The 17,368-nt window shown below is 49.7% G+C and overlaps 2 protein-coding genes across 2 annotated transcripts; both read left to right on the top strand.

The window, feature by feature from the left end:
- On the top strand, nucleotides 1–11,441 carry LOC306773711 (zinc finger protein 513-like). The gene is made up of 6 exons (XM_079263605.1): nucleotides 1–381; nucleotides 4,899–5,015; nucleotides 6,459–6,587; nucleotides 6,666–7,115; nucleotides 8,542–8,723; nucleotides 10,601–11,441. The coding sequence occupies exons 1-6, from the start codon at nucleotides 342–344 to the stop codon at nucleotides 11,414–11,416; spliced, it is 1,734 nt and encodes a 577-aa protein (XP_079119731.1). The 5' UTR covers nucleotides 1–341; the 3' UTR covers nucleotides 11,417–11,441.
- Nucleotides 11,442–13,886: 2,445 nt separating this feature from the next.
- Nucleotides 13,887–16,353, top strand: plaat1l (phospholipase A and acyltransferase 1-like; the record flags this gene model as incomplete). The annotated part of the gene is made up of 5 exons (XM_079263834.1): nucleotides 13,887–13,949; nucleotides 15,532–15,661; nucleotides 15,775–15,863; nucleotides 15,983–16,147; nucleotides 16,219–16,353. 5 exons carry the CDS (start codon nucleotides 13,887–13,889, stop codon nucleotides 16,282–16,284), a joined length of 513 nt encoding a protein of 170 aa, XP_079119960.1. The 3' UTR covers nucleotides 16,285–16,353.
- Nucleotides 16,354–17,368: the final 1,015 nt, after the last annotated feature.

The following is a 17,368-nucleotide window of genomic DNA, read 5'->3' on the forward strand; positions in this document are numbered from 1 at the left end:
TGGCGCGCGGTGACGGTTGTAGCTCAGGTGACCGCGGCAGGTAGATCCCTCTGGGGTTAAAGTCAGCTGCTCGCAGCGTGACGGCGTGCGTGGCGTGAAACGCGTGGATTTGTGCAGCTCTCCGGGCGGCGGTGAAGACGGGATTTCTGACACGTCCGGACTTCAGGCGGTCTGTGATGACACCCCCGCTGCTCGGCGGAGAAGGAGGAAGGAGCTGATGATGATGATGATGATGATGATGATGACGACACGCAGTCTGCGGGCTGCCTGGCTGACTGGCGGACGAACCGGAGCCCGCTGAGAGAACAGGACTACCCGGGGATCCGGGGAGAGGAGCCAGGATGCCGCGGAGGAAGCAGACCAACCCGCAGCCGGTGAAGGGTGAGTTTTGTGGCGCGTGGACACGTGCGCGTGGACAGACTCGCTGTGTGGATGAGGAAGTGGTTCTGGGTCTGTTCTGCGGACTCTCATCAGACTGGTTTCTAACCTAATCTGAAGGTTGTTAGAGCCGTGTAACTGGTCTGACTGGTGTAACTGGGTCTGTTCTTCATCATCTGTCAGAGGAAGACTACTTCCCTCTGGGCTTATCTCACCCCGAGCCTTCATCCTCCTCTTCCTCCTCTCTGCTTCCTGCCTTCATCACCCCTGACCTCCCAACGCCGCCGCCTCTCCGTCCCCTTCCTCTTTCTGCTTCCTCTTTGGCTGGTTCTGCTGTTTCTGGTTTACCTCTGCTGGACCAGGACCAGAACCAGGACCAGGACCAGGACCCCACTATTACCAGCAGACTGAGTTGTTAGACCTGAGGTGATCAGGGGTTAAAAATGTAGTCCACCATCACCTCTTCCTTTTCCTGACTCCTCTTCTGAACTTATCTCATCCTCCCTGACTTCCTGTCATCTGCCCCACTCCTCCTCCTCCTCCTCCTCCTCTTCCTCTTCCTCCTCTTCCTCCTCCTCCTCCTCTTCCTCTTCCTCCTCCTCCTCTTCCTCTTCCTCCTCTTCCTCTTTATCTTTAGTCTCCTACGTCTTCTCATTGTTCAGCAGTCTGAGTAAAGACATCTTTATTATCGTTATTCAGACCGTCATGTCCACACTGTCCCTGTTGTCTACACTGTCCCTGTTGTCCCTGTTGTCTACACTGTCCCTGTTGTCTACACTGTCCCTGTTGTCCCTGTTGTCTACACTGTCCCTGTTGTCCACACTGTCCCTGTTGTCTACACTGTCCCTGTTGTCCACACTGTCCCTGTTGTCTACACTGTCCCTGTTGTCCACACTGTCCCTGTTGTCTACACTGTCCCTGTTGTCCCTGTTGTCTACACTGTCCCTGTTGTCCACACTGTCCACACTGTCCCTGTTGTCTACACTGTCCCTGTTGTCCCTGTTGTCTACACTGTCCCTGTTGTCCACACTGTCCACACTGTCCCTGTTGTCCACACTGTCCCTGTTGTCTACACTGTCCCTGTTGTCCACACTGTCCCTGTTGTCTACACTGTCCCTGTTGTCCCTGTTGTCTACACTGTCCCTGTTGTCCCTGTTGTCCACACTGTCCCTGTTGTCTACACTGTCCCTGTTGTCCCTGTTGTCTACACTGTCCCTGTTGTCCCTGTTGTCTACACTGTCCCTGTTGTCCCTGTTGTCCACACTGTCCACACTGTCCCTGTTGTCCCTGTTGTCCACACTGTCCCTGTTGTCCACACTGTCCCTGTTGTCCCTGTTTTCCACACTGTCCCTGTTGTCCACACTGTCCCTGTTGTCTACACTGTCCCTGTTGTCTACACTGTCCCTGTTGTCCCTGTTGTCTACACTGTCCCTGTTGTCCACACTGTCCCTGTTGTCCACACTGTCCCTGTTGTCTACACTGTCCCTGTTGTCCACACTGTCCCTGTTGTCCCTGTTGTCTACACTGTCCACACTGTCCCTGTTGTCCCTGTTGTCTACACTGTCCCTGTTGTCCCTGTTGTCCACACTGTCCTTGTTGTCTACACTGTCCCTGTTGTCCCTGCTGTCCACATTGTCCCTGTTGTTCACACTGTCCCTGTTGTCTACACTGTCCCTGTTGTCCCTGTTGTCTACACTGTCCCTGTTGTCCACACTGTCCACACTGTCCCTGTTGTCCACACTGTCCCTGTTGTCTACACTGTCCCTGTTGTCCACACTGTCCCTGTTGTCTACACTGTCCCTGTTGTCCCTGTTGTCTACACTGTCCCTGTTGTCCCTGTTGTCCACACTGTCCCTGTTGTCTACACTGTCCCTGTTGTCCCTGTTGTCTACACTGTCCCTGTTGTCCCTGTTGTCCACACTGTCCACACTGTCCACACTGTCCCTGTTGTCCCTGTTGTCCACACTGTCCCTGTTGTCCCTGTTTTCCACACTGTCCCTGTTGTCCACACTGTCCCTGTTGTCTACACTGTCCCTGTTGTCTACACTGTCCCTGTTGTCCCTGTTGTCTACACTGTCCCTGTTGTCCACACTGTCCCTGTTGTCTACACTGTCCCTGTTGTCCCTGTTGTCCACACTGTCCCTGTTGTCTACACTGTCCCTGTTGTCCACACTGTCCCTGTTGTCTACACTGTCCACACTGTCCCTGTTGTCCCTGTTGTCTACACTGTCCCTGTTGTCCCTGTTGTCCACACTGTCCACACTGTCCCTGTTGTCCACACTGTCCCTGTTGTCCCTGTTGTCCACACTGTCCCTGTTGTCCACACTGTCCCTGTTGTCTACACTGTCCCTGTTGTCCACACTGTCCACACTGTCCCTGTTGTCTACACTGTCCACACTGTCCCTGTTGTCCACACTGTCCCTGTTGTCCACACTGTCCACACTGTCCCTGTTGTCTACACTGTCCCTGTTGTCCACACTGTCCCTGTTGTCTACACTGTCCACACTGTCCCTGTTGTCCACACTGTCCCTGTTGTCCCTGTTGTCTACACTGTCCCTGTTGTCTACACTGTCCCTGTTGTCCCTGTTGTCCACACTGTCCCTGTTGTCCACACTGTCCCTGTTGTCCCTGTTGTCTACACTGTCCCTGTTGTCCACACTGTCCCTGTTGTCCCTGTTGTCTACACTGTCCCTGTTGTCCCTGTTGTCTACACTGTCCCTGTTGTCCCTGTTGTCCACACTGTCCCTGTTGTCCACACTGTCCCTGTTGTCCACACTGTCCCTGTTGTCCCTGTTGTCCACACTGTCCCTGTTGTCCCTGCTGTCCACATTGTCCCTGTTGTCCCTGTTGTCTACACTGTCCCTGTTGTCCCTGTTGTCCACACTGTCCCTGTTGTCCCTGTTGTCCACACTGTCCTTGTTGTCTACACTGTCCCTGTTGTCCCTGCTGTCTACATTGTCCCTGTTGTCCACACTGTCCTTGTTGTCTACACTGTCCCTGTTGTCCCTACTGTCCACACTGTCCCTGTTGTCTACACTGTCCCTGTTGTCTACACTGTCCCTGTTGTCCACACTGTCTACACTGTCCCTGTTGTCCACACTGTCCCTGTTGTCCACACTGTCCCCGTTGTCCACACTGTCCTTGTTGTCTACACTGTCCCTGTTGTCCCTGCTGCCCACATTGTCCCTGTTGTCCACACTGTCCCTGTTGTCCCTGTTGTCTACACTGTCCCTGTTGTCCACACTGTCCCTGTTGTCTACACTGTCCCTGTTGTCCACACTGTCCACACTGTCCCTGTTGTACACACTGTCCCCGTTGTCCACACTGTCCTTGTTGTCTACACTGTCCCTGTTGTCCCTGCTGCCCACATTGTCCCTGTTGTCCACACTGTCCCTGTTGTCCCTGTTGTCTACACTGTCCCTGTTGTCCCTGTTGTCCACACTGTCCTTGTTGTCTACACTGTCCCTGTTGTCCCTGCTGTCCACATTGTCCCTGTTGTTCACACTGTCCCTGTTGTCTACATTGTCCCTGTTGTCCCTGCTGTCCACATTGTCCCTGTTGTCCCTGTTGTCTACATTGTCCCTGTTGTCCACACTGTCCTTGTTGTCTACACTGTCCCTGTTGTCCCTGCTGTCCACATTGTCCCTGTTGTCCACACTGTCCCTGTTGTCTACACTGTCCCTGTTGTCCCTGTTGTCTACACTGTCCCTGTTGTCCACACTGTCCACACTGTCCCTGTTGTCTACACTGTCCCTGTTGTCCACACTGTCCACACTGTCCCTGTTGTCTACACTGTCCCTGTTGTCCACACTGTCCCTGTTGTCCCTGTTGTCCACACTGTCCTTGTTGTCTACACTGTCCCTGTTGTCCCTGCTGTCCACACTGTCCCTGTTGTCTACATTGTCCCTGTTGTCCACACTGTCCTTGTTGTCTACACTGTCCCTGTTGTCACTGCTGTCCACATTGTCCCTGTTGTCTACATTGTCCCTGTTGTCCACATTGTCCCTGTTGTCCACACTGTCCCTGTTGTCCCTGCTGTCCACACTGTCCCTGTTGTCCCTGCTGTCCACACTGTCCCTGTTGTCCACACTGTCCCTGTTGTCCACATTGTCCCTGTTGTCCCTGTTGTCCACACTGTCCCTGTTGTCCACACTGTCCCTGTTGTCCACACTGTCCCTGTTGTCCCTGTCGTCCACACTGTCCCTGTTGTCCCTGCTGTCCACACTGTCCCTGTTGTCCACACTGTCCCTGTTGTCCCTGTTGTCCACACTGTCCCTGTTGTCCACACTGTCCCTGTTGTCCCTGTCGTCCACACTGTCCCTGTTGTCCCTGCTGTCCACACTGTCCCTGTTGTCCCTGCTGTCCACACTGTCCCTGTCGTCCACACTGTCCCTGTTGTCCCTGCTGTCCACACTGTCCCTGTCGTCCACACTGTCCCTGTTGTCCACACTGTCCCGACCGACTGTGACCGACCCAAGAAGTTGGACATGTTGGGTTTATCATGTCTCCGCTGGTTTCAGTGGAAGGCCAGTCGGGGGACTGTGATCCGGGCTGCCTGGTTCTGGACAGGGACTTCTTGCTGGGTGGAGACCTGGGGTTTGGAGACCCAGACATCATGGGTCTGGACCAGGAGACAGGTAGGACACCTTTTAGCTTAAAACACCTGTCTACAGATGTGTCTGGTTATATATATACATATATATACATATATATATTTATAATGTGTTACGGAGAGGTGTGTCTGGTGTACGACAGGTGCGTTTAGTGTTCTATAGGTGTGTTTTGGTGGTCTACAGGTGTGACTAACCAGGTGTGTTTGGTGGTCTACAGGTGTGACTAACCAGGTGTGTTTGGTGGTCTACAGGTGTCTAAACAGGTGTGTTTGGTGGTCTACAGGTGTGACTAAACAGGTGTGTTTGGTGGTCTACAGGTGTGACTAAACAGGTGTGTTTGGTGGTGTTTGGTGGTCTACAGGTGTGACTAACCAGGTGTGTTTGGTGGTCTACAGGTGTGACTAACCAGGTGTGTTTGGTGGTCTACAGGTGTGACTAAACAGGTGTGTTTTGGTGGTCTACAGGTGTGACTAACCAGGTGTGTTTGGTGGTCTACAGGTGTGACTAACCAGGTGTGTTTGGTGGTCTACAGGTGTGACTAACCAGGTGTGTTTGGTGGTCTACAGGTGTGACTAACCAGGTGTGTTTGGTGGTCTACAGGTGTGACTAAACAGGTGTGTTTGGTGGTCTACAGGTGTGACTAAACAGGTGTGTTTTGGTGGTCTACAGGTGTGACTAACCAGGTGTGTTTGGTGGTCTACAGGTGTGACTAACCAGGTGTGTTTGGTGGTCTACAGGTGGGACTAACCAGGTGTGTTTGGTGGTCTACAGGTGGGACTAACCAGGTGTGTTTGGTGGTCTACAGGTGTGACTAACCAGGTGTGTTTTGGTGGTCTACAGGTGTGACTAACCAGGTGTGTTTGGTGGTCTACAGGTGTGACTAACCAGGTGTGTTTGGTGGTCTACAGGTGTGACTAACCAGGTGTGTTTGGTGGTCTACAGGTGTGACTAACCAGGTGTGTTTGGTGGTCTACAGGTGTGACTAACCAGGTGTGTTTGGTGGTCTACAGGTGTGACTAAACAGGTGTGTTTTGGTGGTCTACAGGTGTGACTAACCAGGTGTGTTTTGGTGGTCTACAGGTGTGACTAACCAGGTGTGTTTGGTGGTCTACAGGTGTGACTAACCAGGTGTGTTTTGGTGATCTACAGGTGTGACTAACCAGGTGTGTTTTGGTGGTCTACAGGTGTGACTAAACAGGTGTGTTTGGTGGTGTTTGGTGGTCTACAGGTGGGACTAACCAGGTGTGTTTTGGTGGTCTACAGGTGTGACTAACCAGGTGTGTTTGGTGGTCTACAGGTGTGACTAACCAGGTGTGTTTGGTGGTCTACAGGTGTGACTAAACAGGTGTGTTTGGTGGTCTACAGGTGTGACTAAACAGGTGTGTTTGGTGGTCTACAGGTGTGACTAACCAGGTGTGTTTGGTGGTCTACAGGTGTGACTAAACAGGTGTGTTTGGTGGTCTACAGGTGTGACGGTATTCTCCTTAAGTGTGAATGAAGACCCCTCTACACCATCAGACTTCCAGGTGTCGCTGTCCTGTAAGGGGTGCGGTCAGGTCTTGGGGGACCCCCCTCTGGGATCAGGCCTGGACTTGGGTAACTGAACAAAGATAGCTGACTGAACGTCTCCCCACCTGCCTGTTGATGTCCACTGATTGGCTGTCTGGGTTACAGGTCTGGGCCTGGGGGCGGAGATTTACTGTCTGGCCTGTGAGGATGGTCTGCAGCAAACCTCGTCCGTGGAGGTCTCTGACCTCTACGAGCGGACCACCAGGGGGAGGAGAAGTGAGACCACCAACATGTCCACCAAGCTGTACTCTTGCTCGCTGTGCACCTTCACCTCCCGCTACTCCAACCACCTGAAACGCCACATGAGGATCCACGACGGGCAGAAGCCATACCGCTGCCCCGCCTGCCCGTATGCCTCGGCCCAGCTGGTCAACCTGCAGCGCCATGCCCGCACACACACGGGGGAGAAACCGTACCGCTGTCCTCATTGCAGCTATGCGTGCAGCTCCCTCGGCAACCTGAGGAGGCACCAGCGCATGCACACGCAGGAGGCGGCACAGAGGAAGGAGAGGAGGCAAGGGAGGAGGAAGAAGGCGGACACCGGAGCAGAAGAAGGTGAGGAAGACCCACGGTATGATGTCATACCATAGACTGTATATAAAAGATGGGCGGAGCCTCCGTGACGTCCCCCGTAGGTTTCTGAAGAGCTGAATTGAAGCTCGGTGGGCGGTTCCTACCATCACCATCTTGGCATTTGTGTCGTCTCACCTGGAAAATACAAATATGGGCAAAGAGGTGGAGCTGAGAGGGGAGCCGTGAGTGTCATGGTGGATGATTGACATCGAGCGACCTCCGAGCTTTCTGTAGCTAAGAGCTAACCGAGCTAACCCGGAGATAACAGGAGCTAACCAGCTAACGGAGGTAAACGGGCTAAAGCTAAGTCACGTTGTTAACCGGCTAAAAACCGCGGTTGTTCTACGTTCTTCTGACTTGAAGCAGGAGATCAGGTACCTGTCAATCAAAAGGACACGCCCCTAAATATGCTGAACTTCGAGATTAAATTACTTTTAATCGGGCGAGTTAGAAAAAAAATCACTCCCCCCACAGTTGTCATGAAGTTAAACCTGACCTATTAAACCTAAAATGGATTTTTAAACCAGGCAGTAAACATGTTTATTTCTGCTGTAAACATGTTTATTCCTGCTGTAAACATGTTTATTCCTGCTGTAAACATGTTTATTTCTGCTGTAAACATGTTTATTCCTGCTGTAAACATGTTTATTCCTGCTGTAAACATGTTTATTCCTGCTGTAAACATGTTTATTTCTGCTGTAAACATGTTTATTCCTGCTGTAAACATGTTTATTTCTGCTGTAAACATGTTTATTCCTGCTGTAAACATGTTTATTCCTGCTGTAAACATGTTTATTTCTGCTGTAAACATGTTTATTTCTGCTGTAAACATGTTTATTCCTGCTGTAAACATGTTTTTAACATGGGAGTCCATGGGGATTCTCTCTGTTTTGCAGCCCCTAGTGGATGAAGGGGGAACTGCAGTTTTCTGTACTTCTGCATAGGCTTCACTTTTTACCGCTCGAGGCTCCGTCCATCTTTCGTATACAGTCCATGTGTCTGCTGGAAGCAGCTGATCTACTACAAGCTGAGAAGCAGCAGAACATGTGAAACCTGCAGAAGCTCCACGGTGGAGGTTTTTAACCTTCGTTGCATCATGATGCAGAAAAGCGGAAGAAAACATTTCTGCTTGAATGATGCCCTGAAACCACAGCAGAACCTGCATCCAGGAAAACACTGAGCTGGTGGTGCGGGGCTGTTCTTCCAGCACCTGCAGAACGCCGCCCGACGCCACTCCCCTTGGTAGGCATTTCCATCGGTATCTTCTGCAGACCTGATGAAGAGGAGGAGGACCTGATGAAGAGGAGTTTTGTGTGTTGTAGATTAGCTGGAGAAGCAGGAAGTGGCGTCATGTTGTGTAAACCTAGAAGAAGACATGTCTGTAAGCTTCTGTCTCTGTGTCCTGCAGTGACCCTGACACTGTACCAGGACTCGGCTTACCTCCAGACTTTGGGTGGCATCAGCTCTCCCTCCGGCCCCCTTCCCGTCCTCCTCTTCCCCCTGTGCTGCTGTGTGTGCGGTCTCACTCTGGAGGAGGCTGACCTGCAGGGGGACAGAGCTGAGGGGGAGGCGGAGACTGATGGAGGACAGGTAATCACCTCACACTGGTGGTTTCTGATGGGGGGCGGGGTTGGTATTGTTTTCATAGATGATGTATCTCTTCTGAAGGTGTGGGTCATGATGGAGTCAGTCTGAGTTTAAGAAGTTAGAGAAAAGCAGCAGTTGTTGTTCTGGTTGCTACAGCAGATGTCTGACGTACTCCTGCAAGACCGGATGTTTTGCTTCCGCTGTCTCCTGCGTTGTTTAATGTCAGCATACAAACATGCCTCTCCTCCTGAATGCATGTAGCTTTTAGCATGTAGACTGATGCATGTAGCGTTTAGCATGTAGTTCATAGCATGTAGCTTTTAGCATGTAGACTGATGCATGTAGCGTTTAGCATGTAGTTCATAGCATGTAGCTTTTAGCATGTAGACTGATGCATGTAGCGTTTAGCATGTAGTTCATAGCATGTAGCTTTTAGAATGTAGACTGATGCATGTAGCGTTTAGCATGTAGACTGATGCATGTAGCGTTTAGCATGTAGTTCATAGCATGTAGCTTTTAGCATGTAGACTGATGCATGTAGCGTTTAGCATGTAGTTCATAGCATGTAGCTTTTAGCATGTAGACTGATGCATGTAGCGTTTAGCATGTAGACTGATGCATGTAGCGTTTAGCATGTAGTTCATAGCATGTAGCTTTTAGCATGTAGACTGATGCATGTAGCGTTTAGCATGTAGTTCATAGCATGTAGCTTTTAGCATGTAGTTCATAGCATGTAGCTTTTAGCATGTAGATTGTAGCTTTTAGCATGTAGATTGTAGCTTGTAGCTTTTAGCATGTAGATTGTAGCCTGTAGCTTTTAGCATGTAGATTGTAGCCTTTGGCTTTTAGAGTGTAGATTGTAGCCTGTGGCTTTTAGCATGTAGATTGTAGCCTGTAGCATTTAGCATGTAGTTCATAGCATGTAGCTTTTAGCATATAGATTGTAGCCTATAGCATTTAGCATGTAGATCGTAGCCTGTAGCTTTTAGCATGTAGATTGTAGCCTGTAGCTTTTAGCATGTGGATTGTAGCTTGTAGCTTTTAGCATGTAGATTGTAGCCTGTAGCTTTTAGCATGTAGATTGTAGCCTGTAGCATTTAGCATGTAGATTGTAGCCTTTGGCTTTTAGCATGTAGATTGTAGCCTGTAGCATTTAGCATGTAGATTGTAGCCTGTAGCATTTAGCATGTAGATTGTAGCCTGTAGCATTTAGCATGTAGATTGTAGCCTTTGGCTTTTAGCATGTAGATTGTAGTTTGTGGCTTTTAGCATGTAGATTGTAGTTTGTAGCTTTTAGCATGTAGATTGTAGCCTTTGGCTTTTAGAGTGTAGATTGTAGCCTGTAGCATTTAGCATGTAGATTGTAGCCTTTGGCTTTTAGCATGTAGATTGTAGCCTGTAGCATTTAGCATGTAGATTGTAGCCTGTAGCATTTAGCATGTAGATTGTAGCCTGTAGCATTTAGCATGTAGATTGTAGCCTGTAGCATTTAGCATGTAGATTGTAGCCTTTGGCTTTTAGCATGTAGATTGTAGTTTGTGGCTTTTAGCATGTAGATTGTAGTTTGTAGCTTTTAGCATGTAGATTGTAGTTTGTAGCTTTTAGCATGTAGATTGTAGCCTTTGGCTTTTAGAGTGTAGATTGTAGCCTGTGGCTTTTAGCATGTAGTTCATAGCATGTAGCTTTTAGCATATAGATTGTCGCATGTAGCTTTTATCATGTGGTGTGAGCACCCTGAGGTCATACAGGAACAAAGTGTAAGTACCACCATTATGAGACTTACTTTGATAAAATATCTGAATCATTTTAAGAGGCAGGAAGAATAAACAGATGAGATGAAGACGTGTCCAGATTCAGACGTCTGTCCTCATGTCTTGCAGGCTTGTCGTCGCTGCTCATTGAACCTGCTGTCTAAAGATGGCTCGGAGCCCCCCTGCAGCGCTGACAACTCAAAAAGGTCCCGAAGGGGCCAGCATGGGAACAAGCTGTACCGATGTCCACACTGTCCCTTCCTGTCTCACTACCCCAACCACTTGGCCCGCCACTCCCACACCCACTCTGAGGACAAACCCCACGGCTGCCCACACTGCCCCTACACGTCCTCACATCTGGACAACCTGAAGCGTCACATGCGCGTGCACACGGGCGAGAAGCCGTACCAGTGTCCCGCCTGCAGCTACGCCTGCGGGAACCTGGCCAACCTGCGGCGCCACCAGCGCATCCACTCCGGATCCAAGCCCTTCCACTGCGTCGTCTGCGGCTACGCCTGCAACCAGAGCATGAACCTGAAACGCCACATGCTGCGGCACACTGGCGAGAAGCCGTACGCCTGCACACAGTGCGCCTACACCACCGGACACCTGGACAACTACAAACGCCACCAGAGGAAGCACGGACAGCTGGGACAACGGCCTCGGCTGGAGCCGCAACACTCAGGAGAGCCTGGATCAGGGGCCGGAGCTCGGTTCCATGCACTGAACCATCACGGGAGGGGCGTGGCGAGAACTGGACTCAGGTTTGACTGGAACGAACCATCATGGGGGGGCGGCAGGGTTTCAGGTGGAACAAAGTCCCATGTTCCGGTTACCGGGCTCGACTTCAGGGACACCTCTCCGGAGCGGCGAGCTCGGGAGTCAAACGAGCTCCGCAGCCGCCACACTGGTCAGACTGGTATGTTCACCCCTGCAGACCTTTAGCTCAGGTTCAAGTCAAACTCAGGTGCCTTTGATGGACTGAACTGATGTGTGTGTGTGTGTGTGTGTGTGTGTGTGTGTGTGTGTGTGTGTGTGTGTGTGTGTGTGTGCGGGCAGGTGTGGAGACATTCTCATCCAGGAGACGAGCATTGCAGACGTCTCTGAGGATGTTTTTGTGAGATGGGAGTGAAAACGTTTCTACCTCTTGCTGCTTCACAAAGCCTGAATAAAAGAGAAAAACTGAATGAACCTGTTGTTTTGTTGTTCAGCTGCGTTCACACAAACACCAGCGTCCTGACGACCGATGAGTCCTGCACCACCTCTAAATGTAGCATCGTTTAAATTACTGAATACCTCTCAAAACTCTAAAACCAGGAAGTTAGCCAGAGTTTCCGCCAAGTTTCTGACTAAACTCAAAACAAGTTAATCCGCAGTTTCCGTCTAGACCTGAACCAAAGACTCTCCTATCTCTGGGGCTGAAGTCGCTGAGGTGGTCAAACAGCTCCTTGGCAGCAAGGCCCCGGGGGTGGATGAGATCCGCCCGGAGTTCCTTAAGGCTCTGGATGCTGTGGGGCTGTCCTGGCTGACACGCCTCTGCAGCATCGCGTGGACATCAGGGACAGTACCGCTGGATTGGCAGACTGGGGTGGTGGTCCCCCTTTTTAAGAAGGGGGACCGGAGGGTGTGTTCCAATTACAGGGGAATCACACTCCTCAGCCTCCCTGGTAAGGTCTATTCAGGGGTCCTGGAGAGGAGGGTCCGCCGGATAGTGGAATCCCGGATTGAGGAGGAGCAGTGTGGTTTTCGTCCTGGTCGCGGAACAGTGGACCAGCTCTATACCCTCTTTGGGGTCCTGGAGGGGGCATGGGAGTTTGCCCAACCAGTCTACATGTGTTTTGTGGACCTGGAGAAGGCATTCGACCGTGTCCCCCGGGGACTCCTGTGGGGGGTACTCCGGGAGTATGGGGTACCGGACCATCTTGTACGAGCTGACCATGGTCCTCAGCCGGAATAGGGTGGATTGCCCTCTCCAGGTCGGGAGTCAGGTCCTGCCTCAAGTGGAAGAATTTAAATATCTCGGGGTCTTGTTCACGAGTGAGGGAAGGATGGAGCGTGAGATCGACAGATGGATCGGTGCGGCGTCTGCAGTAATGCAGACTCTGCGCCGGTCTGTCGTGGTGAAGAAGGAGCTGAGCCAGAAGGCGAAGCTCTCGATTTACCAGTCGATCTACGTTCCTACCCTCACCTATGGTCATGAGCTGTGGGTCGTGACCGAAAGAACGAGATCTCGTATACAGGCGGCTGAAATGAGTTTCCTCCGCAGGGTGGCCGGGCTCTCCCTTAGAGATAGGGTGAGGAGCTCGGTCATCCGGGAGGAGATCAGAGTAGAGCCGCTGCTCCTCCGCATGGAGAGTAACCAGTTGAGGTGGCTCGGGCATCTGGTCAGGATGCCTCCTGGACCTCCCTGGTGAGGTGTTCCAGGCACGTCCCTCTGGGAGGAGACCCCGGGGAAGACCCAGGACACGCTGGAGGGATTACATCTCTCGGCTGGCCTGGGAACGCCTCGGGATCCCCCCCGCAGAGTTGGCAAATGTGGCTGGGGAGAGGGACGTCTGGGCTTCCCTGCTTAGGCTGCTGCCCCCGCGACCCGACCCCGGATAAACGGCAGAAGATGAATGGATGGACTTGAACCAAGTTGACCCAGACTTTCCAACTGGACTGGGACTAAATCAACCAGAATTTCCGACTAGACTGTGTTTGAGTTATCTTCGAGTTTTAAAGAATTGATAGTTTCTGACGGGACGGATCTGGAAGCAGCAGTAAATGAAGGCGGTTAAACAGACAGCAGCGTGTGATTTCAATAAGAAAACCTGCATCTGAGGTTTCAGATGAACGAGTTTGACATTCACTGGACACAGTGAAGGGTAGTCCTGCTTCCTGAACCTGAAACCTTAACCTGGGGTTAAATACAACCATACTATAATCTGTCCCACTGTAAGACATGGGCGTAATGATACAAAGCAATAATTTACAGATTTTATTCGTTTTCCTGATAAAATAAACACGTCAGACGATGAAACATCATCCTGTTACTTTTTACCAATGTGTCCGATCAGATTCATATTTTCTATCAAATGGCAGGAAGTCCCACGTTCATCATTTGATTGGTTGTTTATCTGAGATTTTGCTTCAGGCCTGCCTGTTTCTGCTAGAACACTGTCAGCTCACAGCATGTCTGCTGTGAAGTATGAAGGTACTTCCTCTTTTAGGTTATCTGTTTAGGAAACACCTGGTCACACACCCAGAGATGGAGGGATGTAGATGCCGACAGGGCTGCTCATTCTAAACTGGAAACCGGTCATTTAAAAAGCACGCAGCTGGACCAGAAATGGACAATTCCTCTCAAACTGAGGCTGAAAGGTGGAAATATGGAGGGAAAGGTGGTGCAGATGGCTGTAGGTGTGGCTGAGGGATGATAGATGCTGGATCGGTCAGCTGTGACGGTGACAGACGGGTGATCTCCAGCTTCACATGGGTACGTATGCAAAGCAGATGGAGTTCCTCTACGAAAGTCATATCTTCACTTCAGATTCCAGCGAAGAGAGGCGGAATAAACAGCATCAGCCATGGGCCTAGTGAGTACTCCTCCAGCTTTGTCTCTATAAACCTTCATTTCTGCGGGAGAACTCCTCGTTTGCAGGCATGATGGGAAGCACCGCAGGACAAAGCAGACGCTTTGTGTGCTGAACCTGGAGTTTAATGACACACATTGACTCTGTTTTCCTGTCTGTTTTTCCATCTATACTTCTGTGAAATACCAGTAAAACTGATGGAAAATCCACGTAGAGGCATATCTTTCTGCCGCCGGTGGATGTGCATCTTTAAGAAGAAGAATGTTAACATTATAATTCCTCTGAAAGAGCATTGAGACGCTGTTAGCTCCCCTCTCCACATCTACATGCTTACAGAACTCAGAGCTGACATTCATGCTCTCCAGAGGATGAACCTGCAGAGTTTAGTGCTGCTCTTATGAGGTCACCTGAGGATAAACTGAAGCTCTGAGCTGCTGAAGTAAATCAGCTTGTTCACCATGACAAAGCCAACGTCTGGTTTGTTTCTGCTGGACCAGGACGCGTGGTCACCGGGGAGAAATCGGCTGTTTTTACGTGTTTTTACAATCAAAACATTTTATTTCATTTAAAAACTTGACATAAACATAATTTACAGAAAATATTATCTTAAAACAGCCGTATCATTTAAATAAAGTTATTTTGAGTTCATTATTACACAAAGCAGGTTAGTCCACCAGGTGTTGGAGTTCATGATGGGGGGGGACTACCCACATTCCAGACTTCACACAGGAGTAGAGACGTTTGTTCTGTTTGTTCCCACTGAGCTGCCATCACTGCAGACTTTACGAGTCTTCATCGTGGTGTCTTTGCTGCTTCTCTGTCGTCCGTCCATGTCATCAGGAATTACCGCCACAACATCACCAGTAGGGGGCGACGTAGGGACCACACGTAAGGTCAAAAAGGCCGACAGTGATGGAAAGTTTGGAAAATAAGGCAGCTTATCGGGTTTAAGGCCCGTACAGCCCATCTAGGATACCACTGCTGATGTTTTATCTATGAAACCCATCATGAGAGGAGGAGAAAGCCAAGAGTCAGCATCAGACTGACTTTTACTGGCTGGAGAGACCTCAGAGAAGAGACGGGATGAAGACGATGCTGGATTAGCTGACGGAGACAAAGTCCATGTTCAGGTCCGGGTCGTGCATGTTTACGTCTGGTTTCACAGCGCTAGCGTGTATTAAACAAGGTAATACCACCAGCAACCAGAGGGGGCAGCGTAGAACAGAGCAGCTGTTTCCGTTTGTCTCCTCCGCCGTCAGAACCCTGTCCTCTGGAGGATGTGTTGCCTAGCAACCATGTAACGTTTGCTTCTCACAACCACCGTCAGAACCCTGTCCTCTGGACGATGAGTTGCCTAGCAACCATGTAACGTTTGCTTCTCACAACCACCGTCAGAACCCTGTCCTCTGGACAATGAGTTGCCTAGCAACCATGTAACGTTTGCTTCACACAAACATATGTGACTGTAGATCCTTTTCCTTCCAGAACAATTCCCAACCCAAGCTGTTCCCCGGAGACATTGTGGAGTATCCCAGGAACAAATACTTCTCTCATTTTGGGGTGTACTACGGAGAGAGGGACGGCGTTCCCTATGTGGCCCACCTGACATGTCGAGGTCAGTCCGGGTCCTCTCTCGCTGGCGGAGCTTTCTTGTCTGAGCTGGGCAGTCTCAGACCTCTCAGGTCCTTGCTGTCCTCCTCCAGCTCATGAAACACTCTGCTCTTCCAGACTCAGACACCAAGATACCGCTGTTTGGCCGAGCGCTGAGGTCAGAGGTCAGGCTGGATCCTCTGGAGCTGCTGGGGACCAAATACAAGGTAGAAGCTGCAGTATCCGTCCAGGATGATCATCGACCCAGCCCGGCCCGGTCCGGCTCGGCACGGCTCGGCCCGACCCGGCCGGGTCTGACACCAAACCGTCTGCTTTGTGATTTCAGGTCAACAACATGCTGGACGACACACACTCACCCAGAGACTTCCACACGGTGGTGAAACCCGCCATCGATGACATGATGGGCCGCGAAGTGACCTTCGACATTCTGTTCCACAACAGCGAACACCAGGCCACGCTCTTCAGATACGGACTGAAGAAGTCCGAGCAGGTGGGCTTCGGGACGGCAGCACGCGCTCCTGACGCAGACAGAAATGTGTGAAACAGGTGTGTGTGTTGCAGATAGAGAGGGTCTACCAGCACATCATGCCAGCCTGGACGAAGCTGTTCAAGAAGAAGCTGCTGTGAAGGCTGCTGGGCTCCGTCTGACCAGCAGAGGGCGGACTGCTCCAGTTACCTCCATGGTTCCTCCCATCTTTTCCTCTTTTCTTTATGCTCCTCCTTCATTCCTTTTCATCTAAATAATACCTCTTCCTCTTCGTCTTTTCCTTCCTTCCATTCCTTTCATTACACTTTTGCTTTTTCTCTGGTCATTCCTTCCTTCCATCATCTCTTCATCCCTCCTCCTCATCAGTCTTCACAATCTGTTTAAACAATAAAGACAATAATAACAAACCACAAGTCTTTTTCATTTTTTCCATATAATGTTCTGAAGAAAATTCTTAGAGCAGTTTTCATTTTATTTTACAGACTTTCTAGTTGCACAAACACAATTTCATTAACCAAGCAGGTTGATATACATATACATATACATTTATATATATACATATATATATATATATATATATATATATATATATATATATATATATATATATAGGATCACTGTATTCTCCAGTGATACAGTGATCCTGGAGAAGCGTGGCCGACATAACCTCAAGGGCAAGAAGCAGGCACCGTGGAGAAAGAGGTTATAAACCAAGATCAAGGCAACTCGAAGGGAAGTTAGTGAACTGTCAGAACTCCAGAAAGGCACAACCATGAAGAGGTTGCCAGAGAGGTACAGCCAGATGTCCATACCTCAGGCCCTGGAGATATATATATATATATATATATATATATATATATATATATATATATATATATATATATATACATATATATATATACATATATATATATATATACATATACATATATATATACATATACATATATATATATACATATACATATATATATATATATACATATACATATATATATATATATACATATATATATATATATATATATATATATACATACATATATATATATATTTCTACAGTTTGAAAGTTTTATCTTCTTCGGTCATGAACACAATATCACAATATCTCCCCCTCTCATTCTAACCCTTCCTCTTCCTCCTCCTCTTCCTCTTCCTGTCTCTGCTGACCTGTGGTCTTGTTATCATGGCTGCTTCCTTTGAAGGAAGCAGCCATGTGAGAAC

This window comes from Telmatherina bonti, assembly GCF_933228915.1.
Source record: "Telmatherina bonti genome assembly, chromosome: 24".
Taxonomy (NCBI): domain Eukaryota; kingdom Metazoa; phylum Chordata; class Actinopteri; order Atheriniformes; family Telmatherinidae; genus Telmatherina; species Telmatherina bonti.